Source organism: Xenopus tropicalis, chromosome 1, assembly GCF_000004195.4.
Source record: "Xenopus tropicalis strain Nigerian chromosome 1, UCB_Xtro_10.0, whole genome shotgun sequence".
Lineage (NCBI taxonomy): Eukaryota > Metazoa > Chordata > Amphibia > Anura > Pipidae > Xenopus > Xenopus tropicalis.
The window spans coordinates 39053007-39080414 of record NC_030677.2 but is presented as its reverse complement, the minus strand read 5'-3'; the positions used below and the strand labels follow the sequence as shown (position 1 = coordinate 39080414).

At 40.7% G+C, this 27408-nt stretch overlaps 1 protein-coding gene across 10 annotated transcripts in view; it reads left to right on the top strand.

The window, feature by feature from the left end:
• Nucleotides 1–27408, top strand: part of fryl (FRY like transcription coactivator) — a 184778-nt gene that overhangs the window by 40820 nt on the left and 116550 nt on the right. For 3 of the 10 annotated variants that reach the window (XM_012955685.3, XM_012955683.3, XM_012955684.3), the window contains exon 1: nucleotides 10909–11187. In XM_012955685.3, the coding sequence (XP_012811139.1) occupies nucleotides 10989–11187 (199 nt within the window). In that variant the 5' untranslated portion in view covers nucleotides 10909–10988. Of the gene's footprint in view, nucleotides 1–8757; nucleotides 8887–10907; nucleotides 11188–24905; nucleotides 26317–27408 lie in introns of those variants that run through there. The other 7 variants (XM_002933446.5, XM_012955688.3, XM_012955687.3 and 4 more) reach the window with 4 other exon arrangements.

The window sequence follows — 27408 nt, the reverse complement described above, 5'->3', positions numbered from 1 at the left end:
TTCTCTGTCTTTAAGTAAAGGTTTTGGCATCTTGTACTGTTTCCTTTTTGTGGTTTTTGTTGTTTCCATCCTAACAAATTACGAGTGGCCATAAGAGAATTATAGGGAATGCTGGCTTCATTTGCATCAGTGAATATGGGTATTTCTAAAGAGAAATAAGCTTTTTATAGCTGTCTCAGCCCATTCTTCCTGCAGAGTATGTAGCACCCCACCCGTGAGCATTTTGTTGGTTCAGCTCTGGTACCAATGAATGGGCAGGCTCATCAAAACAGATGCAGGCAAAAGCTGCTGAAATGGACACTGATCCGCTGAAGCTATAAAAATCTCTGCACGGGCTGACGTCAGTGATAAGAACTGATTATGCTTGCACAAGGAAGGTGTGCAGTTTGGGTGACGAGCAGAGCGGAAAAAAAAAAAAAGTGTGAATCAAATATAGAACTCAGACGTCCTAAGAAAATTGTTCCGATGGATCTCAGAATTTTAACCACAAACAAAACTGAATGCCCTGATTCCATAGCTCTGCAGATACAAAGTACAGAGTGCCATGGAAAGTGCCACCCCCTGACCACGAGTGCCATCTGTTTCTCTGGTCTGGATATTATATGAATAAAAGTCATAAAGCTGCCCTTGTGTGGATTTGTTCTGTTTGGAGCCAAACTGATTTTCCATTATGCAGTGTGTGGGCTGAAATTAATCAGGCCACCCTATAAAAATCCACCAGCCAATCTGGTTTAATATCCTGCTACCTGCCCCACATATGCAGTATCAGTTGTCTGTATTGCATATCCTAATTGATTGGGTGTCACCCATTTTATTATCAAGCATTCTACTGTTCTATATATTGCTTGGCCATTGGAGGACACTCTGTGTGTGGGTAAGGTCACAGCAATCATAGTGGCTCCCACATAAAATGATAAATAAATATACAGATACACAATAATCTATGCCAATAAGGCTTCTTGAACATTTATAGAAAACAGTGACATGTGCACTCGGCTTATAAATAGTTTATGTTGGTCCCTTTAATTAGACTGAACCAGCCTTTCTCTTTGATGGGGAGGCTCACCTTGAGACAGCTTGGGCAACACACCAGTAAATGATATTGCAGCAAGTCTTAATTATATTTTTGTGTCATTTTTCTTCTACCTACTGTTATTTCTGAGGCTTCTGACATTTATCAACTGCATTTCCTACTGAGCACACATTATTATGCAGACAGCTCTAGCGACCCCTGCAAATAGGAAGCACCTCAGGCCTTTAGAATGAATGGAACGTTAAAATAAAATAAATCCAAGCAAAAAAGCTGTCTCATTTATAATGGACTCATTATTATTATTATTACTTGTAAGTGGGGAGTTGATTGATTTGACACCAGGCCACTGTTTTTATTACATTGTAGGGAGACAGGCTGGGTGGGACTCGTTCTACACCTAAGCCCAAGGAGCCTTATCACTCTGTGATAGGAGACAACGCGAGACTTAATGAGACTTATCTGAATGCTGCGTTCTCCTATGTTCACCTATGTTCAAAGCCTTCTCAGTTAGGGGGCAGAGGTTTCCCCTTCTGATATGTACAACAGCTGCTTTTATCCAAACACTGGCCCCTTTTCTTGTCCATAACATGTGTGTGCCTATGGCAGTCTGCTCTCATTTGTCATTAGACGGGTTTAAAGGAACAGTTACACCAAAAAATGAAAGTGTATAAAAGTAACTAAAATATAATGTGCTGCTGCCCTGCACTGGTAAAAGTTGTGTGTTTACTTCAGAAAGTCAACTATAATTTATATAAATAAGCTGCTATGTAGCCATGGAGGCAGCCATTCAAATGAGAAAAGGCACAGGCACATAGCAGATAACAGATAAAACACTATTGTATTCTACAGTACTTATCTGTTATCTGCTATGTAACCTGTGCCCTTTCTCCTTTTTTCCAGCTTGAATGGCTGCCCCCATGGCTACAGAGCAGCTTATTATATAAACTATAGTAGTGTTAAGGTGGCCATACACGGGCCGACTATAGCTGCCGATATCGGTCCCTTGGACCGATTCGGCAGCTAATCGGCCCGTGTATGGGGAGAGCAGAGCGGCCTGGCCGACCGATATCTGGCCTGAAATTGGCCAGATCTCGATCGGCCAGGTTAGAAAATCTGGTCGGATCGGGGACCGCATCGGCTCGTTGATGCGGTCCCCGATCCGACTGCCCCATTGCCGCCCACATAATACGATCAGATTATTTTTTTTTTTTACCTAAATGCTCCCCGATATCGCCAAGCGAGCGGATCTGCTCGTGTATGGCCACCTTTACTGTAGCAAACACACCAGTTTTACCAGTGCAGGGCAACAGTGCATTATATTTTTATTACTTGAAAGCTCTTTCGTTTTTTGGTGTTACTGTTCCTTTAAATTCTATTCCTCAGCTTTAGAACTAAGGAATCGGTTGAACTGAGCAGGATTCCGGATTCCAAACTTATAGGTGATGTAAACCCATAAATGCAACTTGTGATGAAAGAAAATGTAATTCTACGCAGCTTTTCAATATAAATTTATAGCAAGTTTTCAGTGGTTATGTTGTTATTTGAAAATGTAATTGTAGTTGAATGTAGTTTTTGTGTGTCCATTTTGGCACTGCTGGTTCTGTATCTTGTAACAATGTAGCAGGGGTCGCTCTTGCTCACCTCTACAGTCCTGGCTTCCGCTACATTGCTTTAAGGGTGAAGACACGTGTAGCAACTAGTAGTAGCTGCTTGTCATGGCTACTAAAATAGACAGTGCTAATCATTTACTGTTAATTGTCTGAATAGTTGTTATATTTACAAAAAAAAACCTTTACCATCACTAAAAATTTTATTTATTTATTTAATTTATATTGGAAAGTTGCTCAGAATTACATTTTCTTTCATTAAGTAAAATTTATATTTTGGGTTTACATTCAGTTTACATTCAGTGTTTCCAAATGGCAAGCTATGGGGCTTGTGTTGTTTTCCCCTGAATACTATAGGTTCCTCCCACACTACAAAACAAACCATACATGCAAATTACCTGGTTCTGATAAAACTGACCCTAGTGTGTGTGTGTGATAGGGACCTTAGATTGTAAGCTCCACTGGGACAGGGACTGATGTAATTTAAGGTAAAGTGCTGGGAGATATGTCAGCACTTTATAAATAAATTCAGGGGTGTCCAGGACCAATGCATTCCCTGTCTTACCCTAATAAATGTGAATTAGGATCCAGCAGCAGTTGATGCACTGTGGGCTGTTGGTGCATTCTGTGGGTGATGGGTGTATTCTATATGTGTAAATTAGTAGTAACAGATAATTTTGGACAGTTTAGCATGTTTAATATGTTAAGATATTTTACGTTCTGAAAATACAAGGCTGTGCTAAAAAGTATGAATGGCAACTTTGGTAAAAGGCAACATTACATAACTAGAAAGGGAAGTTTGAGAACAAACTTCATGTTGAGTTGAAAAACATGAAGTCACTGAATCTTCCCTGTCAAAGTCAATGGAAAAATTGGGGGGTTCGGAGCGGCGCCACAAAAAGACGGGGGGCAGGATCACTTAGAAAAGCACAAGCAACCTGCTCCGCTATAGGGTGAAGAAGTGTGGGGAGTTTGGGTGTTGTACCCCTAAAACTGTAGGAGGAGTAGCGTTTAGAAAATGGGGGGCGCTAAGAAGAAGAAGAAGCGGAAGAATAAGCCAAAGTGGAAGAACAGTCTGTGGGGTTTTCAACCCAACATAATAATCAAAGTGAGGAATGCATTTGGGTTACAAAGCTGGAACAGGTGGTGGTGTTTACAAGGAAAAACACAAATTAACCTGATCTGCTGCATTCTTGCTAAATTGTTGATATATATATCCACAACAAACCAAATGGGGCTTGGCCGGGATGAGCAGAAACCTTGGCTATATCTGTTAAATAAATATCATGGGATAGTATAGGTAGGGCTGAATGGGGAAGGCACTTTTATGACTTTGCTGCTGAGGTGTCTTATTAGGTTGCAGACAGGCCTGGATAATACTAATTTGACCCACAGTAAGAATGTTGGTGGCCCTGTGCCTGTTCACAATATTCTGAGAGTCTATTTAGGCTTGTTTGGTAGATCCCACAATATGCTGTGGTTTTCCTCCTGGTGCGGGACACAGGGCAGAGTTCCCTTGTTGAATGCAGTGTTATAATATATAGAAAGCATAGCAGGTAGAGCCATAATATTATGGTGCAGTCCCAATGGATAGTTCTGTAATATGAATTGCCAAACGCAGGTGAGAAGCTGAAGAATGCATCTGGCCTATGTTCAGTGGATCAGCAAGGTGCTGTGGATGCTGGCACAATAGAATAGACTGCTCTCTATTAATACTATTAACGTTTCTGTGTGCGATGGAAAGTATAAAAAGCTACTGCATGGAAAAGCATGCTTGTAAGAGCCCTTAGTTCCATATATCTAAATGCAGTCAAGTAATATCAATATTTTAATGATATTTCTCTTGACCTTTAATCTGTATACTTTAGCAAGACACCACATTTTTTTACATAATCAGATAATGTTTAGTGTTATATTTATGGCACAATGTTGTTCTAACTTGGCCTTGACGTAATGGGTAAGTGATGTTTGTAATGTGCTTACCCTTCTACATATTACTTGAAAACAACATTTTTATTATAAACTATGTAGAGCTGATCTAAAGCATCAGGAATTTAAGTGTTCCAGTGCCATGGCACTGAGATGTAATATCTGTTGCTGCCAGTAGCCCAGAGGCTTGTAGTACCTCTCAGCAAAGCATGGGGGCGTAGCCGTAGCATAAAAGCACACTGTTTATGAAATGTCTTCCAGTTATGTTTAGTTTTTCTAGATCTGTGTAGAGCAGCTCAGGATCCACTGGCTGACCAGTGCATAATGTGTGTAAATAATATATGTTTGTGTAAATATAATATGTATAAATGTACTAGAACTGCAGGTGTTGGCTTTAATAATGCACTGGAAGGGGCCATGTTTTCTGAACTGAAGGGTAAATCTCTGGGGCTTACAGTAACAATGTTAAATGCCAGCTAATTCCAGTGACTAGCTTATACTGCTGTTTTCATACCCTTTGTAGCATTAATCTCTTTAACCCTCTGAGTGCTGATAATAAGGGGATCATGATTCAACTCCCAGCATCATTTCCTAAATAAGCAATACTTACGTTTTAATTCAGTGGGAACTGGGCCTGTGGGTTTGCTGGCAGGTAGTACTATCTATAACCAAACTGGTGTGCCCACCTTAATAATACCATGTGACTCACTGGGTAATATGAAGTGTCCAGTAGTGTGCTACCAGAATTTTTACGGCATTCCGGTAGTTCTGCTGCATACTGGCTCTTCTGTCTAAATAAATACATTGTATGTCAATACAATAACCTGATGTATATGAATATGAATACTTTACATACTTGTTAAAGCATTCATATTCATGCTGCATTCATTAGATCTACAGATCTGTCACTGATAATCATGTACTTATAGTGACAGATATGTGCATCTAATGAATGCAGCGGGAAGTTGTTGTTTTTGGCAAAACATTAAAAAAAGCCCAAAGGTGTTAGGTTCGTGTTCCTCCCTGGCATGGATTTCCTCTAGGGGACTAATTTTTTGTCTGCATTGCCATTGTTGTCTCCTGCACATAGTACAGGTATTGAACCTGTTATCCAGAATGCTTGGGACCTGGGGTTTTCCAGGTAAGGGGTCTTTGTAGCATCATTCTTCAGGTCTATTTAAAAATCATTTAAACATGAAATGAACCCAATACTATTGCTTTGCCTCTAATATAGACTAATTCTATCTTAGTTGAGATTAAGTACAAGGTGTTTTATTATTACAGAGAAAAAGGAAATCTTTTTAAAAATCTGAATTATTTGATTAAAATGTACTTAATAAAAGGCGGCCTTCCATTAATTCCGAGCTTTCTGGGTCTCTGGTTTCTGGATAACGGATCCCATACCTGTAATGCAAAAATGTTGGCTGCTTACGAAAGGAATGGCTCTGGACAAGTATGTAAAGCATTTATATTCATATACATCGGGTTATTGTATTGACAGATTCTTTTGTGGGGATGGGAGGGAAGAGGTGAATGTTATTTTTATTCTGCTTAGGTGGCAACTAAAGCTTTAGCATCTCAGCATTGTATCTCTAATGGGCCATGTACAGCAACCCTTTGGCTGCCACCTGCAATGGAGGGAATGGAGCCCAAAAATCTCAAAAATTTTTGGGCTTTTAAAGCTCTCTGTGGGAGAGGTATATAGAGGTATGGGATCCATTATCGAGAAACCTGTTATCCAGAAAGTTCCAAATTAGGGGAAGGCTCTCTACCATAGACCATATATCCATTATAATCAAATAATTCTAATTTTTACAAATATATTTTTTTTTTCTGCAATTATAAAATAGTACTGTGTACTTGATCCCAACTAAGATAGAATTAATCCTTATTGGAGGCAAAACAATCCTATTGGGTTTATTTCATGTTTTTTTTCAAAGGTTTTTATTTATGCATTTGTAACATAAAACAACATTAAACATTATGACATTGGTTCTACAAGCGTATTCTGTTCATGTCAGGATATACACAGTACATTGACTTATATAATCAGTAACAACCTACTCAAGGTAATGTTAAAGCTTCCGTCAGAGAGGGTGAAGTGGACTCTGGGGTTCTCAGTGGGATTCGGATTCTTTGGGACAAGATTATGTGATGCTATTCCATAGCCTCGACCCATCCTCCCCATACTTTGTCATATTTTTGGGGGCATCCCCTTGCTGTGTAAGTGAGTTGTATCAGTGGCAGAAGGGCTTTAAGTAAATTGAGCCAAGTAGGGACTGTCGGGGGAGAGTGTGCCATCCATTGCAAGAGGATACATTTCCTGGCATAAAACAGTAGTGTTCTAAAGAGGATGCGCGATGCTGATTTAGGAATAATATCATCTATAATGCCAAATAAACAAATCTTGGGATCGAGTATTTTAGGTAAAGATGTTGCATTTTGGATGTGGTCAAGGACCTGCTCCCAAAAGTAGTGTATTTGTGGGCATAACCACATTAAGTGAAAATAGTCGGCTTCAGGGGCACCACATTTAGGGCACTGAGACGAATCACGAATTCCCATTCGATATAACCGTAAGGGGGTCAGATGGAGTTTATGAATGATTTTGAATTGGATTAGTTTGTCTCTTGTAGAGATCAAATAGTCATAGGCCCTGTCTGTCGCTTCCTCCCAGTCTTCGTTGTGCAGCTCCGGTATGTCTTGGCACCAAGCTTTTTGGGCTGTGAGAAAGGGCGATTGGAGCGTAGAGAGGAGCAGAGAGTATACTGTGGTGATCAGCTTTTTGGGGGAGGGGTTTCGAAGGGTGATTTCAAGCTTAGTGAGCACAAAGGGGACTATGGTTCTTTGGAATTGGTGTCGGAAGGCCTGTTGGAGTTGTAAGTATGAGAACCAGGGTAATAGGTCTCCAGTATCTATGTGTTTGATATGGCTCCTAGGTAGCAGGGCCCCAGCATTGGTCACATCTCCCAGTGTACGTATGCCCCAGTGTGGCCACACCCGGTATGGGGCAATTTGTTGGAAGTTGGGTAAGTAGGAGTTTCCCCACAATGGCAGGCCCGGGGATAGGATTGGAGGTTTCAGTTTGTATAATTGTAATATCTTTTGCCATGCTTTGTAGGGTGTCACAATGATTGGGTGATTAGTTTGGATATCTAATGGTTTACGAAATGGGATATACTTCAGAGACTCCATTGAGTAGCTAGGGTTGCCTGGAGTGGAACATTGGGGTTAGTGAGATCTGGGGAGAACCACCATTGGACGTAATAGACCTGTGCTGCTAGGAAGTAAAATTGCCAATGTGGGAGACCTAGACCGCCTTCCGTGATTGGTGCTCTAAGTTTGGCTCTGGAAAATCTGGGAGGTTTGTTGGCCCACAGAAAGGCAGTCTGTGCTTTATCTAGAGAGGCAAAAAATTTGGGTGGAATGGAAATAGGTGAGTTGTGGAAAATATAGAGACATTTAGGAAGGAATATCATTTTTAACAGATTGATTCTACCCCAGATGGATAAGGGGAGATTGGCCCACACCAGCAGCTTCTCTTTCATGGCTTTAAGAATGGGGTCTAAGTTGTTGGGGATGAAGTCGCTCAGCTCCTTTCTTATTTGGATACCCAGGTATTTAAATGTGTCAACCCACTGCAAGGGAGTAGGAGGGAAGATATTTGGATCAATATTTGAGTCTATTGGGAATACGCTGGATTTGTCCCAATTGATTCGCAGGCCGGAGAAGTGCCCAAAGTTTTGGACTATGCCTAAGACTGTCTGTAGTGAGGCACCAGGCAAGTCCAAATAGAGTAAAACATCATCAGCATATAAAGATATGCGTTCCTCCACAGCCCCCAGTTTGAGACCTGTTATGGCTGCAGAGTGTCTGATCAGAATGGCAAGGGGCTCTATTGGGTTTATTTCATGTTTAAACAATTTTTCAGTAGACTTGAGGTATGGAAATTCAAATTACACAAAGACCCCTTATCCTGAAAACCCCAGGTCCCGAGAATTCTGGATAACAGGTTGCATACCTGTATTAGTCCCTTGTAAGGTAAAGTAAGAACTATTCCCAGGGACTTCCATTACCCAACGAGCCATGCTATTAAGATAAAAACTAGAATGCTTAATAAAACCTCTCTGACATAGCAGTATCCATGTTGTGCTGTGTAATGAATTCATTTTTGTTTCTCTATTGCAGGACCAAATTAGTTATTTCTGATGGTGCCAACCCTTCCTTTCTACATTGCTGATCTGTTCAGGCTTCCCGATATTAAGTTAGATGCACTGAACTCCAGCGTGTCGGCACCACCCTGCTATCTCACAGTAAGTACGTACTGAAGCTAAATGGTGCTTCTCCTTAATAAAAATGGAATAAGGGTAACAGGGTAAACCTGGTGCCATACTGCTCTCTTACCTTGGCAGGACCTTAACACAACTTGGTAAATAAAAAAGTGGATTATATGTTATGCTCCCGGTATCCAATTGTGGTTTGTCTTCCTTGATTTGTTTGTAAACTGTGAGGTTACAACTCTTGAATCTATCTTGTATCATTCTTAGTGCTTTGTGTAGGTAGCCCTACATTGGACGACATCCCAGGTATCTGCCATCAAGTCGAACAGATGGATGTTGAGCAACTTGGCAATCTGTGTAGGTGGCCAAAAAGAGTAGCTTTGTGTGTAAGGGTCTGTGGCCTGAATGAGTTGTTTTGATTGAATATAGGGAGGGGCTGCATCTTTTTTTTCTCTTGCTTGTGTACCAGTGCCCTACCCACCCCTTCAGCAGGTGCATCAGCAGGAAACATTTTCAGTTTGGACAGACTGCGATCCAATAGGATATTAGTATGCTACCCCCAACTGAGTCATATGTGCCCAGACAATTATCAAAGTTGTACTTGGGTAGACTGTCTGGCCAGATCTGGTCATGTTTTGGTTGGCAAACAAAAAAATTATTTTGTAGGAACATTTAAGTGCATATATACCTTCCAAACAAATTCAAGTTGTGTTGTGTTTATTTTTTTTTTTTTTTTATAATTCTGAATACGAGTGTGTTTGGAGAAGGAATTTGGCTTTGTTATTATTATTATTCTCATTGTCATGGGTTTTTGTACTTCTTATCCACATTCTTAATACTGTTGGTGCCATCTAGCCAGTAAGTGGTGTCAGAGACTTGCTGATACAGAAACTTGTCTCTTGTGTGAAAACCGCATTTAAAGCTATAACTTTTATTTCCTACTTAGCCGCTCTTTCATTTGATTGGGATCAAAGGGGAACTAGTTAGTGATCCAGTTCATAATGGTTATTCCTATTGACTGTTTAGTTGGTTCATAGTAGGCCGTCAAAGGACTTATTGCCCAATTCCTGGTTTACAGTATTCTTCTTTATTTGTATGAATGAAACCCCTCCCTGTTGGTGAGGGACTTGCAGATTGTCAGAGTACTTTGTATGACAGTTGATGACAGGGGAATAACATTTGTAAGCTGCACATTTAAACATTAGTTCCAAATGAAAGTAAATAGTTGTTTTAAGTTAGATTTTCTCACAGTCCTGAGAGGGGGGACTGGTAATATCAGTGTAGCTAGTTATGAAGTTAGTATCTGAATCGTTACTTTATATATCTTGAATGTATTCATGATAGCCAACATCATTTAAAGTTGTGGTTAAGCAACATCAGGTTGGACAGGCTCAGGTGGGGCAGGCTTAGCCAGGCTCAGGTGGGGCAGGCTTAGCCAGGCTCAGGTGGGGCAGGCTTAGCCAGGCTCAGGTGGGGCAGGCTTAGCCAGGCTCAGGTGGCTCAGGTGGGGCAGGCTTAGCCAGGCTGAGATGGAGCATTCTGATCTTGACTCCAAACCTCAGCTTTAAAAATAACATAAATGTATTTGTAATCAGTTTTGTGTGTAATATAAATCTGTTGATATTTTTCCCCACATTTTTCTTGTTACCAGTGTGTTGCCTCTTCATGTACTTGAGAGAAACAAGAAGTATTTGGGGACGGACAGGGTGAGACTGGGATGTAGCGAGTGCACAGGCTAATGGAGCGATTGATAAGGCTTATCTCGTAGGGCAGACATATACTCCTCCCTGGAAGCCATTGCCCCCTGGCTAACACAAGGGCCCCTCAGTGCCAGCTGCCGGTGGAGTCCTTGCTGTTCCCAGTAGTTAGGCGGGTGATTGTGTCTATTCTTTATTGTGGAGCCTATTGTGGTTATTGTTCCAGGTTGCTATCTCACACCTTGTAAAGTAAATTGGGTTGAGACTCTGCTTCATAACAGCTGGTTATTGACCTGTGCTTGTCTGGCACGCCCAGGTTCACACTGACATCACCACCTTAATGTTAGTGCAAGGAAGTGTATGCACACATCTCACTCCGGCTGTGCTGCCTGCTGCTACTGCTGCTGTCACGGCTCTCTTGGTGTCAGTGATGTGATCCAAGATGGATTTTCTGAAAAAAGTTGTGCCCTCCGCTGTTTCAGGAGAGGTGGTCTTAGATATTGGGAGCACGTTACGGGAAAGTTCACCCAGACTCCTAAAGATGAGAAGACTCAGTCTGTTCTCCTTAGGGCAGACCATCGATGAGGACCATGAAATGGATTTCCAGAAGCCTCACAGCAGGCCCCGGAGGAGACCTCTAGGTATTATGTAACATAGTATAATGTGGTTACTGAGCTGGAGGGGGGCTTATAAATGTCGATGCTAAAACTTTTTAGGGGTGAGACAATTTACTTGATTGTCTGGCATCTGTCCTTTCTATAAAGCTATAGTTTTTTTTCTGTACATGCACAGAATGTTCCAAAAAAGGATATTTATAGGCAACCCTCCAGCTGTTTATTTACCTATAGCTCATAGTTTGCATTAATAGCTGCAGTTGTTTGGGAGTTTCTAGCTACAACTAGACGGTTACAGGTTGGGCATCCTTGAGTAAGAATTTTTGTTTTTGTTGAACTTGGCCTTGAATCATCCTCAGGTTGTATAATTTGAATGCAGTGGTGTGGGAGCTGGGTAAGATTGTGACTTGCCCTGTACATCTGCATGCTGTACTTTGTATGTGTATGTGCTGCCCTGGTGCTGCTGGCACATTAGCCAAGTGGGGAAAAGTACACCTTTTGTAAGCGCATCAATCAGCTCTACTTAAACAGGACTTTGGGAGGGAAATGTTTGCTTTAGGTGGCTTGAGATTAGTCGTGAGCATTAACACCCATGATTTCCATGTTTATTGTGGACGATATATAACTGAAAGTGAAAGGTAGTCATCCTCTTGCCTTTAGGAGGTGCTGTAACATTAATCAAGTAATTATTAAAGGGAAAATGTAGCAACTCATCCTGTTTTTCAGCCAACGGCAGAGAATACTGGAAGTATCACAAAAGTTAGAAAATCTAATTATTACCACTTATTATTATTATTATTATTATTTTGTTTTATATTCAATTTATAGTGGAAAAACCTTAATCCTTGTGATTTGAGGGTGCTAGATACCAAAATATAGGTTTTGCTTCCTTTTTTATAATCACAATTATGTTTTGCTGTTCTTAAATTTAAATGTACATTTAGATTAAGTGATGAACTGATTCCAGTATAGATATACTGTTTGCATAAATACCCTTGGCTTATGGCGAGACCTGGTAAAACATCCCAAGGTGATCGTGTTTGGTAAGGCTGCTAGGAACTCCTGCGAGTCTTCTGTCAGACTCAATGGGGCAAGAAGTCACTTCACTCATGAATACGCTCTGAGTAGCACATTACAAGCACTTGCCACAGCCAGACAGCACAGCAGGGCATTTGTTTTCTGCCTAGTGTTTTGCCATGATTATAGTGAGATTTTACAGGCCATGACTGCTTGTAATTAGCCCAGCATTCTGCCATTTCAGTATGTGGCTTTTCAGGTGTCTTCTCTTGGTACCCACTAACTAATTATATAACTATCTTGTAAGGGAGAAAACTCATACTGTCCCATTACCCTTAAACTGGCCATACATACCAGATTTGGTCATGGAGCTTGACCAATTTGAACCATATCACCACCTGCATCGGGGTTTAGACTGACAATCCTGTGATCCTGTTGCATCGAGGATCATCAGTCTTGATGGAGAATCACTAACTTTCTCTTGTTCTGATTATTCAGGCAATTTGTTCCAATGAACAAAACTATATGATGGTGGCTATAAATGTGTATGGCTACTACCTAAAGTTTCAGAATCTCTATAACAGTAATGATTCAGGACTTCAGTTGTACATAGGCTGTAACCATCATGGATTTTGTTTTAGGAGTGTTGGTGAAACTGCACATGCTCAGTGTGCTCTGGGCAGCTGTTAAGAAGCTAAGCTCAGCCTTGTATTGTGACATTTATATTCTATATATATCCTGTATATTGTTAGTTGGTCCCTAAGCTCAGCAGCACAGAGCATAACAGAAAAGAAGATGATGGGCTACTGGGGGAATCTTTGGGGGCACAGATCTTCCCTGTTAAAGGGCTGTGGTTGCATTAGGCTGCTACAGGAACCCAAAACATAATGTATTCTAGCCTTATTATTTGTTTAGTATTTGTTTTCATTCATTCTCATGGGGGCCCAGTGTGGCACGGATTTTCAGTTGTTTATGAAAAATGTTTTTTTCCCAAAGTTAAGAGGGACCCTGAAATACATTCATTCCTGATATTGTATAATGCTTATTTAGAGTAATAGCTTTAAAAAATCAAGATTTTGGAAGTAAAATTATTGAATGTGGCCTACCAGAGGATTCTTATTAATGCACAAACTGTTTGGGTTTATGGGATTTTGTAGTGTTAGAGCTTTTTGGGAGCATAAACTTGCCAGCCTTTCGTGCCTTTTTGCTTGCATTATGTTTGCTCAAATTATTTATTCAGTGAGCTAAATTTTACTCATGTTGTAACCACAGAGGCAGGTATATATGTTAATCTGGTCTTTGAGAGTATTTACCCTAATTCAGATCATGAGATCAAGAACAGGGATCTGGGACAAATATTTGTACCTTGGCCCCTGAGGCAGTTTTAATGCAGTGCTGCTGAGCCAGATGAGCAGTGGCATAGGGAATGCACAGAAACTGACATTAATAACAGGGCACTACTCCTGAGAGCTATCAGTCTAGGTGAGACTTGGGTGCAAGTAAAGCATAAGCCAAGAGTAGGCAGCAGGGGAACTGCTATAGGTTTATTTTGAGAATGTTCCTGTTGAGATTTGAGAAACCAGCAAATTTTATATACAGCAAATGTGTCTTAAACAAAACAGTAGCTCAGTCAGTTTGTCCCCTGCCATTAACACAGCAAGTATTATGCCTCATGTTGGGTACCAGCTCTAATCCTACGCACCTTAACAGGTCACAATTTGAACATACGCTTTCACACAAGGCCATTAGCCGATTGCTCACCCTGACTGAATTACTTGTCCTTAACTGAGGGGTCAGCTGTAGTCAGTCCCGAGCTGAAAGAACTTTTACAGCCTCATAGGCATAACCTTTCTAAATACAGATACGTTACAGGAAAATATTCCAAAAGGGGTGCTAAGTAAGTATGTACTATTGAAATATAGTTTTCGTTTTTGAGCGGTGTGAAGTTGGGCCAGGGTCCTGCCTTCAGCACATTTAAGGTTAGGCCCGGCACTGTTTTCATTTACTCCCATATAGCAGTGTTCCAACTTGTATATACATCTGCATCCTCCTTAGCAGTTAAGCATATTTTCCCTTGAAGGAGAGAATGCAGGCCTTTGCGCTTTCCTTATCTAGCTGAAAAGTGTGCCCTGGCTGGTGTCACCTCAGGCCTCCATCTGCTTCCATGGATACAAATTATTATATATGTCTGCTATGAAATACAAAATGCTGCCAGTGTGTGACTTTGTTCTTTGGCAGAATTGCTTTTTATACTAACTTCCTGGATAATGGAAAGGATAATTGTAATTACCTGATATGCCCTAGGTTTATTGCATCTGTCCTTTGGGTATGTGTAGAGGTTTAAAGCAACATCCCTTCATAGTTGTGAAGAACAAGCTTGGAACAGATATTTAACCTCAGGATATTTTTTGGTGCTAAGCAGTTCTGTAAGGGCATGCTGAAAGTTCTTTGAAGACCATGGGATGAAAATCAGTGTAACGTACTTGCAAAAACCATGCAAAATAAACCTTCTGTACTCTGCTCTGGAACTACACCTCCCAGCATTCATCTGTCAGCAGAAATGGTGCGGGGATGATGGTTGTTGTAGTTATCCAACATACTGAAGGTTGCCTAACCAGAACTGGGCTTGCCCCATGTTGCTTTCAAATGCACTCATAAGTTGGCATATTCCCATGTGTTCAAAGGTTAGTTTGGATGGGCTGTTCCCTTCATAGACCTTTGGCCTATATGTGTATATGTGTGTATTGTCGATTCCATAAAATATGGTTGAGCAGCTAAAAATATCAGTTTAGCAACTCTGTAAACTAAATTAACCACTTAACAACCATGATAATGTTTATAGATGTTACTATGCACTGGGTATTTATGACTGTGCATCATTTACCTGAAACTCTTGGCTATGAAATGTATTTCAATTATATTTATAAAAAATTAGTTTAGTTTTATACATGTTTTAAAAAGAAAATGTACTAACTGACAGCCACAGGACCCTGTGAATCTTGCAGTCTGTTGGAAGATGGTCAATATCCAAGTGTTCTGCCACAGGACTGAACATCACTTCAAGTTCCACATTGGCAATGGAATTCTGCTCGCCTGGAGCTGTTTGGCATGTTCTATTGGCTTCAAGTAATGCAGGGAAGGGAGCATATGGGTGTAATGCCCAACACTGCTCAATATTATAGTTAAAAGGTGATCTGAGCAGCAAAGTAACTGGATCCCAGGCAGAGATATGCTAGGTGGCTGGCTTGCTAAGTGTTATTTTTTAAACTTCTTCAAATAAACAGCTTTAATTAAATGGCAGGAAAAGTACATGGCTTTACCAAGAACCTTGTACTTGGATCTTAACTCACAGGGGCCCTTTACCAGGTGGCCGGCCGGGCTGCCTAGGGTATCTGGTCAGCTTGGCCTGCCCCTTCTGTCTATGGCATTTTACAGCAGCCCCTCTGGGGATTGCCAGTCCTGGCCTGCATGCCGCACCCTCTTTATTGTCAACCTCACTTGCTCTTTATAATAGGAGCTCTGTATAACTGCGATAGTCTGAATTAGTAACACTTGTACAGAATATTTGGAAAAACAAAACAGCTGCAAAGTAAATATGTAATCAGCTTTAAAACCACAGGGAAAATAAAAAATGAAGGTTTACTGGCCCATTAAGTACTGATGTATGTTTCCCTCCAATTTATGTTTGTTGGGATTCTTTGGACTGTGTGCAGAGCTGTTGTTTAGTTATTGATAGGCTACTGTCAGACGGGGCTGTTTTCTTGGCCTGCGTTATTGACAACTCTTAACAGTACAAGCAGGGGTGGCAAGTAGCAATTATCAGTTGCCCTGAACTAGTAATGCAACCAAAGTTCTGGCTAGACAGTACCTATTATTTTGTGCAGGGCAGATCTCTTTCTCAACAAAACCGATTTTGAAAGACCTGATTTACCACTGGTTAGTATCTTTGAGCTAGCATAGTGATAAAATGTACTCAAGTGATGCACCCCTGGTCAGAATTTTTGGACTAGTGCAGGCCTGGACTGGGATTAAAAATCGGTACTGACATTTCTAGGACACAGAGGCCCAAACTGCCAGCCCACTAAATAGTGACAGTCTTTTCTCTAGAATAATGATAGAATATATTCAACAGATGCAAGCCCGGTTAGACTCTTTGTCCTACATAGTGATACAGTGTATTCAACACGTGCATCTCTTGTTACCATCTTTGTGTTGGCATACTAAATATATTCAATAGATACACTTCTGGTTGAATCTTTGCGCTAGAATACTGATAGAATGTATTCAGCAGATGCACCCCTGGTTTGAATCTTTGCTAGCACACTGATCTAATATATTTCAAATGTTCTCTGTGGCTCTGAAGTTGACCCATAAAGCAGACTAGCACCGAGTGCAGTTATTCCTGCTAGTATGATTAATGTTATTTTCTTGTCCATTATTTCACATTCTTTCCTTGGCTAAATTCTCTGCTGCAGCACTGTGTAAATAACTAAGTGCATTACTAAATGTCCACTTTGATTGGGACATTCTGTTTTGCAGTATTCTCCTGGGTCACAGTGTGAATAGAACATCTTAGAGCACCTCAATAAACATGCTGGCCGGCCAGCCAAGCATTTGTTGGCTGTGCCTCATTGACAACTGTGCTGTTTGCCTGGTTTGAAACACTGAAAGGAACAGCTCCCATTGCCCTCTCTCTTTGTATAGTGTTGACCTACAGCGGTTGTCACAGGAAAAGTATTGCAGTGGGCTTTAATGTATGCATATGGATATATTTTGTTAGTGTGTGCCTTAATGTATAGATATCAGATATCCGTTCTGATGAAGGGGCAGCTCCAGGGCAGATGACACCAATGTCCACGATCATATACATCTTATTAATTTATTTAAATTAAATAAAAATTGTCAAAATTGGTCACGTTGTGCCTGGCATTAAACATTGGCATTTCAGAAGAATAGTGTGTAGAGTTTTGGTGTGTTTGAGAGATGAGAAGAATATTAATGATAAAAATATGTGAGCACTATAAGTTTGGTTTCTGGTTGCTAGGGTTAGTAGTGTATTTCCCTTTAACAGGTGGTAACTAAAAACATTTGTATTTTTAATTTTTGCAGTTAGAGATACTGTGCCAATACAGTCTTGTAAAAGAAAATAATCTGATGTATGTGAATTCAGGTTTGCATTGTTTCTACTATGTCTATGTTATCCTATTGATTCTGCCCTTTGCAGGCTGTCTCTATTGTACTAAAGCCAGAATTTTTCTTTTCTGGCTCTCACCATTAAGCACTTTTTTCCTGTACTTACTGTACAATGGCTCCACATTTCCTCTTCCATCACAAAATATTATTAGGAGCCTGCAAATCCCACAGAAATATAGGTTTTCTTGTTTGTGATTTATTTTAATTTCTAAAGTCCCTATTTTATTTCATAACATCTGTTAAAGCTCTTTTATAACCATCCTCTAGTCACATTTACCCCAATACACTCCCAGATTTCAAGGTTTTAAGCATGTCATCTTGTTTAAAAAATTTTAGATTGTTACCAAGTCTTTTTTTAACCTACTTTTAGTTAACCACATATAACATCTACAAATGGCTAAGTGGTTACATGACTAAATGTTTGGATTTTGGGTTTATCCATCCGGAAGTACCACCCAAGTAGGTCATATGTCTTGCATGTTCACCTTTTTTGAGACCAGTAGTTATCAAACTTGCAGCATGGAATAACGTTCCTGAAGGTCAATTAGGTTAACATTTGAAGAGAAGGCATATTTACCCGAGCTGAGCTTGAAGGTCACTTAGGATGAAAACTTTGCTCCCCTTACTATTATTCTACATATCACTTACTGAAATGCCAAGGGAGCTCTGGCTAAAGGTTGGACCTTCAAGAGAGCTGAAAAAATCTGACAGTTGCTAAAAGTTCTATGTAGGCCTTTATCCAGCTTCAGAGCCTTATTTAGCCTTTGTCCTAGATCACTATACTATATAAAAAAGGACCTATACAAATCCAGCATCTGTCCCAGGGCTACCCATTTGGACAGCATTTACCTAAATTAAAGCTGATCCATGAACTGAGACTAGGTAATATATGTTTGTTATTTGAGATTTAAGTTGACCATATGTGTGGCTTGGAAGAAGTGTTTTGAAGGCTCGTACTCTTGCATGATTGCACAGATAGGCAAGCCTGGTTGACCAGTGATCCTGATGCAGTATACAATCGTAGGTTAACTGATATAATAATGGAGACTTATGCTCCGTCACCTTGTGGCTAAATCTATTGAGTCTTGCAATTTGGCCATGACCTAACTGCAGAATACCTGCTTCATAAGTAAGCAGGTCACACTGGTGACTTGAAATGTGTCCCATTGGTGGTTTTCATAATAAAATCGTAATTTCAACTAACTTTTGTCCCTGTATCACAATATTTTGTTTTGTAATAAAGTGGGAATTACAGTGGGAAAACTGAGAAGGGAGCAGACGTAACGGCTGTTAAAGAGTTAAGCTGAACTTCGTAAATCTTTAAATAGTGTTTTCTGGATGGTGTTATTCTTTCATACGCTTGACTATTTGAAGAATTTGTTTCTTGGCAGGAAGCATTCTGGAAAGAAATCTTGTTCCCTGCCATGTGCTTCTAACTTGGGTTACACTGTGTTGCAGGCTGGTTTGGCAGATGATGTGCAATGTCAGCTGGGAGTGAAGAGGCCTCCGGATTAAGCTACTCCTCAATAGAATTCACTGTCTGCTTTACACTGTCATAATATTTTCCTTTTTAAGTGATAGTGCGGTGGTTAGTCTCCGGTACTCTCTCAGGAAATAGGGTGTCTGTTGGGTTATGTGCAAAGGGATTGATGGAAGAGCTGGCAGCTCCTCCAAGATCTGACTAAACTTTCTTTAAAATGTTTGTATATTGGGGTTAATGTAGTGTAAAACTACTTTATTTGGTAGCACTAAGGCTGATGTCAGACGTGGCGTATTCTCGGCAAGCCAAAAAACGCTTGTCGAGAATACGCCCCGCTACTGTAAATGCGCCCTACCTGTGCCTGCACCCGAATGAATGAGAAAAGCTCTAATGCAGGCACATGTAGCCAAAATATGCATTAAAAAAAGACTTTCCATTCTCTCACGTTTTTATGTGTATTGCGGCTACATGTGCTTGCAGCCAAGCATATCTCATTTATTCGGGTGCAGCCACAGGTAGGACGCATTTACAGTAGCGGGGCGTATTCTCGCCATGCGTTTTTCGGCTTGCCGAGAATACGCCACGTCTGACATCAGCCTAAGGGGTGCTGGACAAACACACAACCAATCTTCCAAGCATATCATCTGCCACTGAACTGCAATCACCATATGTCTACAGCCAATCAATGAAATTGCCTTCAGTGTGTTTAGTATTTATGGGGTTTGTTTATACACTGTGCAGGAAATTGGCAGGTTCTATCTGAAACTGGCATGGTCAGTGAGGCTACTACATTGATTGAATGGCTAGTAAAGCAATTAGATTGCTTTAAACTATCAGGTAATCAGAAACAAAATATCCAAAACCCAAAGCAGGTAAAAGGCTGATAAAATGTTTTGGACAGCTGAATAATGAAAGAAACAGAGAAAAATATCTGAGAGACCTGGAAGCTTGTTTTTAGTAAAGGAAGACAGACAGCTAAGGGCAGACAGAAAAGAGAGCAAGTCGGTTTCAGTCAGTAAGGTCTGGTAAAAACTTGGCTCAAGGGATAATTCAACTGTCAGCAGGACAATTATATAGGGCAATTACCCAAAGGCACAAGGCCAAAGGAATCTTGGAGTGACTAGTATAAAAAGGTAAATGTTCTTGAGTATTCCAATTCCTAGTAAAAGACATAACCTCAGCCCTTGTGTGAATCTCTGTCCCAGCTTAATGCCCAAGCAGCTCCACAGAACCAAAGTAAACCTGCCACAGTCATAAAGACTGCAAGGCACCTCCACCAATAAACTCACAGCTCTGACAGCAGATCCTTCCAACAAAGGCAAGTTCTGCAAGGCGGCGTCCCTGTTTTATTTGCCAACTTGTAACACAATTGCTGCCTTTACAAGCTTTTTTGAGCATGTGAGTGTGACATAAACATTCTGGGCAAAAGGGGACACATTTTTAGCTTCTCAATATTTCTAATGCAGGGCAGTTTTGTCATTTTCTCCCATGGTTCAGCACTCTAATTAAAAAATATAGTGAAAGTTTATGCATCTTGCGCCTACTGTGCATTTACATACACATTAAATAAGCATGTCTGTGTGCCTTACTGGAACCAAAGAGGCAGTAGCATGTCTCTGAAAGGGATTAGGTTGGAGCTAACAAAGGCTTGAGTACAGGTATGGGATCCATTATCAGGAAAGCCATTTTCCAAAAAAGCTCTGAATTACGGGAAGGTCATAGATTCTATTTTAATCAATTCAGTTTATTTTTAAAATAAAAAAAATTTCCCTTTTCTCTGTAATAATAAAACAGTATCTTGTACTTGATCCCATATCTTATTGTGTAAAGATTTGTTAGATATATTGCTTATACACAGTGTATGGCTTGGTTAGCAGGGGGTGCATCCTTTCAATCTATGAATCAGATATATCTATGTAAAGAAGAAGGGGGGGGGAAATATATATATATATATATATATATATATATATATATATATATATATATATATATATATAAAATATATTTTTTGCCCCCTGAGATAGTGTTTATGCGCCTATTTTACATGAGTGTTGAAAGTTGTCTGGCAGTTTAACAACTGCTGAAGGGCAAGATGTTGGACTTACCTCATTTATGTTACCTTTTCCTACCTGAGATTGGGCCTCAGCCTTCCTATGTTGGAAAGGGGCCACGCTATGGATTGCATTATTCCTTGTATAGCAATCCATGGGCATTTATTATTCATTGCTGCTACAGCATGTCTGTACTTGTCCAAACTCTTCATCTTTAAATAACTGAATTATGCCAGTGTTTGTTGGGCTAGCAGGAAATGTTATTTGGCTTTCAATGTAAAAGAAAAAGAGCATTAGATTTTTTCATATATTTCCTTTCACAAAATGATTTAGGCTGCTGCAGAAATCCCTGCTGGCATTCATGTGATTGTATAACTGGGCCGACCTCACTTATACCAGAATCAAGGCCAGTGCAGAACACCATGTGTACTGTGTGCTGCATTGCATCTACTACATAGTCACTTCCTATGGATTGACATTAAACTCCCCACATTATAAAGTTGGTTTGGCTTCAGCTGCTCCACTCATAACAAGGCAGTAATTAGCATCATCTGCTGCTGTGTTGTGGCCTTGTTTTGTATGAGATGAAGGTTTAATAGTGATTTGCCTTGGCCAATGAGGAGCTGGGGGTGATATGAACGTTCTGAAAATCTGTAGTGCTAAATTCAATCCCTGCCGTGATATCATTCCATGGGGATTTGGGTCCATTGATGCAGCCATAGGTGCTATATAGCATAGAAATTGAGAAATAATAAAAGACATTAATGATGTACCGGTAATAATGTTAACTAATCTAAGCCTCCTTTCCAGCCTTGGTCTCCGTGTGATATCTGGGAGTTGTAGTTTAGTCATATCTGGAGAGCCATAGGCATGGGCGTCCACAGAAGGGGGCAAGAGGGGGCACTTGCCCCCCCCCTGGAAAAGTAGCAAAAAAACCAAAAACCTTACTCCGTTTCTGCACTTTCCCCTCAAGCCCGTTTTTGCTGTGCTCCGATTGGATCTTTCTTCTTGTGGATTCACCAATCAGAGCACAGCTTCCTTGACAGACAGTAAAATTGACCAATCAGAGCACAGATGCACACAGGGATCGGGAGATTTTGCAAACTGGAAACAGAAATAAAGACTGAAAACATGAATCTGCAGCTGTAACTTTACCTGAGAACCAACTCTCAACTTTTGCTGCAGTTTTCATCCCACAGGTACTATACAGTTCTAAAGAATCACTAGCTGACATTAAATTGTTTAATTTATAATCTATCCCCTACCCTAACACATGGAGGGTAAGTTAACTCTTTCCCTCTGAAAAAGCTAATTGTGTGTTTATATATGTGTTGTTGTTTTTTGCACTTACTATTTTTTTTTTTTTTTTTGTCATTGTTTTGTTCATTTATAGTTAGTTACAGTGGGGCCAATGCTGTGTATCAGTGCCAGTGTTATAGTGCCAGGGCCTGAATATCTGCCATCAGTACCCACTGCTCCTCATGGCATATAATGTGCTGGGTTTGTAAATACGGACTGCATCTCACTGTATATAATGGGGAGTCAGTACCCACTGCCTTTCTTGCTATAAAACTAACATAAACACATCTAAAGGGGTGGTTCACTTTTAAGTTAACCTTTAGTATGTTATAAAATGGCCTATTCCTAGCAACTTTGCAATTGGTCTTCCTAATTAATTTTTTTGAATAATTTGCCTATCTCTTCTGCCTCTATACAGATTTCAAATGGGGGCCAAAAAATATTGCTCTGCGAGGCTACAATTTTATTATTATTATAATTTTGTATTACTTATTTTTCCAAGTAGGCCCCTTAACTATTCATATTCCCATCTCTTGTTTAAATCACTACCTGGTTGCTAGGGTAAATAAGACCCTAGCAACCAGATAGCTGCTGAAATACCAAATGGAGAGCTGCTGAACAAAAAGCTAAATAACTGAAAAACCATTAAAAATAAAAGTGAATTCGAATGCGAACTACCCCTTTAAGCTAACTGATCCCAAACACAAATGTTTGCAGATCCCCTAACAGAAGTGCGCGTATGAATACTTTTACTACTAATACTAAACATTTTAGGGTAAAAAAAAAAAGCACCCCCACCCGCACTTTTGTACAGTATCCCTGGGAGTCAGTGGGAACGGCAAGAGGTAGTTGGGAGGTTAACTTTTTACGTCAGCAGTGAATCCACTAAGTGTCACATTAGCTGTAGGTCAGTCTGTGTATGGGCCATATTTAGCCTCCCCTAGTATCATCCTGCAAAAAAAAAAAAATATATATATATTTATCTGTTGCAGGATGATGCTAGCTTACTTGCCCCCCCCCCCTTGGAAAATTTTCTGCGGACGCCCATGGCCATAGGACCTGTTTGTGAACTGTCTTTTCACTAAACATGACGGTAGCAGCATGGAGATTTCTGGGCCGTGTCCTTGTGGGCTAAGGAGCCGGATATACCCTATGCCTGGATTATGGTGAATCATCGCTGTGCTCACATTACAAAGATATTTGTGTTGCATGGGGTTGTACGTTATTCTGCACATTTGTACTGGTTTAACACATATCCATGGACTCTGGTTTCTGCTTAATTGCAGCTCCAAGTAGCCATAAGCAAATAGGTCTTCTTGCCTTGAGTCAAAGGAATACATCAGCCTCTGTTTGTTATTTGCACAATGCAAACTGCGTCACCATAACAAGACACTTATTGCTGGAATTGCTGCAGTGCAGGGTCACCGATAATAAGGGGCTTACACAGCACACATGGAGAGAGGGATGGGCAAAGGTTGTGCTAAGAGATTGTCCCTGAGCACATTTTGCCAGTTGGTTTGCTGGGGTGTCTATCGTGGGCAGCTAAGCACTCATGATATTTCCCATGACTAGGGATGTGCTAAATCTTGGCTTTGATGTCTTCTGTCTCTACTTCATCTTCTTCACTTCATATTTGTATCTACAAATTCTTCTTGAACTTCAAGAGAAAAGGGATAGTGGTTATATAAGGATATTATAAGCCACCAAAGGCTGAGTGCTTTTATACAGGTCAAGAAACTCAGAGGCCAATTCTAATATCCTCATATTTTACAACAGGGTGTACATTATGCACTTTATATCATAGTCACTTATTGCTGCTTTACATACAAACATCATGTATTCCATTTACAGAAGCAAATTTCAGAAGAGAAAGCTGCTCCTCTCTTTTGTACTGTAAAATATCCCATTCTGTAAAAGCAAAATTCACTGAAAATACAGTTTTTTGTAAGATTGAGGTTTCCTTTCCTTTGTTGTTGTCAGAGAACGATTTAATTGTCTGCTCCCCTGTGACAGAGCGACTAAAGTAAGAAGTGATCTGTCTTTGCCGTAGTGCAGAAGAGCCGCTAATGATTCAGTCGCTGTCTCAAGCGTTTCTCATCACTTTAATATCTGAGCATTTATTCATTGTTCTCCCTCATCTGCACATAATCACCAACTGCTTCTATCTTCTTTGGCAAACAGGTTTTTTAAATAATTTATGTGTTGCTCAGAGCTCATAAAAATACATTTAGAATTTTTTATTTTTTTGTGTTTAAATTTAAAGGAGAACTGCGGCTTAACAAAGAATTGGTCTAGGCATATTGCATGGGCTACTTAGACAATTAAAGGCCCCCATAGCCAATTAGCAGGGAAGATCTGTGGCCCCAGTAGCTCCCCATCTTGTTTTCTGCTGATTCACTGCCCATGCTCTGTACTGCTGTCAGCTTCCTGAGCTTAGGGGACCGACTCACAATATACTGCTTATTTACAATAGAAATTTCACAATAAAAGACTGATTGCTAATGATTTTAGCAGCACATTTTGCATCAGATTAATTTTTTTATATATTCCCTGTATTGTGGAAGATGTAACTTCAATTTCTGCTAATGGTAACTTTTTCGAGTTTAATATTTCAACAGCAGCCCCAGAGCGCACTGAGCTAGTGCAGTGTGATTGCTTGGCAAAAAGTGGCTTAACAAAACCAAAAGACCTTTATTCTAATTAATATTTATTAATTGATTATGGCAGCTCCCTCTCACATGTTAAGTACATGGTGACCAATATGCACATGTTTTAGGATATTTACCCTTGAAATATTTTTTGTGCCATTATATTGGGGATTTTTACAGTGGAGTTACACACCTGTACACCTATTCATTAGCCTTTTATACCAGTATTTATTATTGCAGGTTATTATTTGTGCATGTTGCAACAATTAGTATTTAATGTGTCCCTTAAATTGTTATTTTGTAATTATTGTAACACCTTGAGTCCTTTGGCATTTAATTGACAGCTTTGCAGCAGAGGATATGGCGCACTACTAATGCCCAGTTATGCTGTATATATATTTACTGCCCTTGTGGATTTTCTGTGAATGGAGCTGCAGCACAGAAGGTGCATGGCTGAATTGTGCAACCCCTGCCTGATGCCATTGAGTTGAATGGTACATGTGAAGCTTTTTAGCATGCTGGCAGCAGACGCACAGATGCTGCAGCAAGGGGGGGTGGGAAAGTGAAGCCCTTGGCTTTAAAGTGAAAGTGCCTGGTGTTTCCAGTCGTGCAGGGGTTAACTTCCTTACCGTGCTGCTCTCTGGTTCCTAAGTGGCTGTTCCAATTAGGAAACAAGACATCAAACATGAGTGTTGAGAAAGCGGAAAGGCACTTTGCAATATACACCGAGCGATTTCACAGTGCTGATGCACGGCCAGGGAGCCGCGGCGCTCATTACATCACTCTCCCCGGCCATTATCCGGCAGCATCTTAAGTGCAATACGCAGGCCGCTGGCTCTGTCACAGCCGACTAGTCCCTGCTCAGTGACAGGGGGTGTAAATCCGCGGCAGGGAGGCTCTTGCACATGACGGAGCTCCCAAGTGCTTGTGCCCAGCTGCTGAGGGGAAGCGGCCAGCCTAGCAGATCCTGTGACATTTGTTAGACTAGTTTGCTGCCGAGCAGGCTCCGGAGCTCCGGGCTAGTTTGTGGGCTAGTTTGTGGGCTTCCTGACCTGTGTTTAGCAGCCAGGCGCCGGCCACGTTTTGTACAGGTTAAATCATTCGGCTCAGTCACATTGCATTTCCACTGCAGCAAAGGTGAAAATGTCCTTCAGACCCTCCTGACAGCAAACTTCAGGGCTTATTTTTTCCCCCCAAGCTTCCCCCCCCTTTTTTTGTTCAGAAGTCGCTCTGCATTGAGCAGCAATTTTTCTATAGTTGTGCGTCACCGAGAGACTGCATGATAATGAAGCAGTTCCACTGGAGGCCAGAACTCTCCTGCCTTTGAGGAAAGAAGCGCAGAACAGTTTGATCAAGCACCCAAAGTACCGTGTCACCGTGGCTACCAGAAGCATCATGTTAAGCCTACAGGATTCCGTCTTCTTCGAGATAAGCATAAAGTCGCTGCTGAAGTCCTGGAGTAGCAGCTGTGAGTATTGGGGTACCTGCTTCCCCCCTCTGTGTTGCATTCGTCTTTGTTATTCTGGGCTTGTTTCAATACACACACTTGTGAAATTCCCACAGCCATTGTGGGTTAATTCCGGAGCCAAGGGCGATGTGTGTTGTTATTGTGTTGTATTGTAGGGGGGGGGGGGGGCAGTTGTTATTGCTACGGAGGTCTCTGCAGAGATATCTCATAACAGCAATGCTTGGCCGCCGCAAAATCTTCATTCCAAGCTAACACACAGGCTATATAAATAATGCAGGGCTCTTCCTTTCTCTTCTCCCAGTTGCTGCACTGCTGTATTTACTGTCTAGTGAGGGTTTTGGGAAACTATTTCTGGATGGCAGGGGTAACCTTGCTGGAACAAACTGTACATCTTTCCAGCGACTGCAATTGCATTTAACTCCTTGCACTCTGGGCAGAGCTGCAGTTTGGGGAGTGCAAGTAGGGACACCTGGGGTACCTTGAGAACAGTGGGGAAAGTAAGAAAGATCCCCCCACCCACACAAAATACTGTATCTGGAATAGTGTGTGTATAGTAAGGTGATTGTGCTAGGGCAGGGTTGTACTGAGGGGTAGTGTGAATAGCATGGGGTGCATAGTAAGGTAAGGTGGTGCCAGGAGTAGGAAATGTGACTGTGGGATAGTGTTACATATACTGTATTGTGCCAAGTTCTCCATTACCATTTAGGACATCCCATGTTGAGATCTTGCAGCCATCTTTCCCTTGTAACTGACCCAGCTTTCCTAGTAGAACGGTTCATGATCCCATTTACTAGTCACTTTTTAACTTTATTGCCATCAATTACAGGTACCAATTATTTCAGGGATGCGCCGGTGCAGTGCTTATGTAATACATGCACTTTATTGTCTGCACCGTAATGTTAATATCTTTTATTGTTTCCTTTTAGTTTGTAGTTGTAGGCTACAGTTGTAGGCAGTATGAGATCCTCCACCCAGAAACTGCTTTTTTCCGTAAAATGTGACTGTATGCAACTTTCCAATAAATATTAATTAAACATGCTTTAAAACTCATTTTGTTAATGTAATTGCAATTAAAAGCCAAATCTGTCTGGT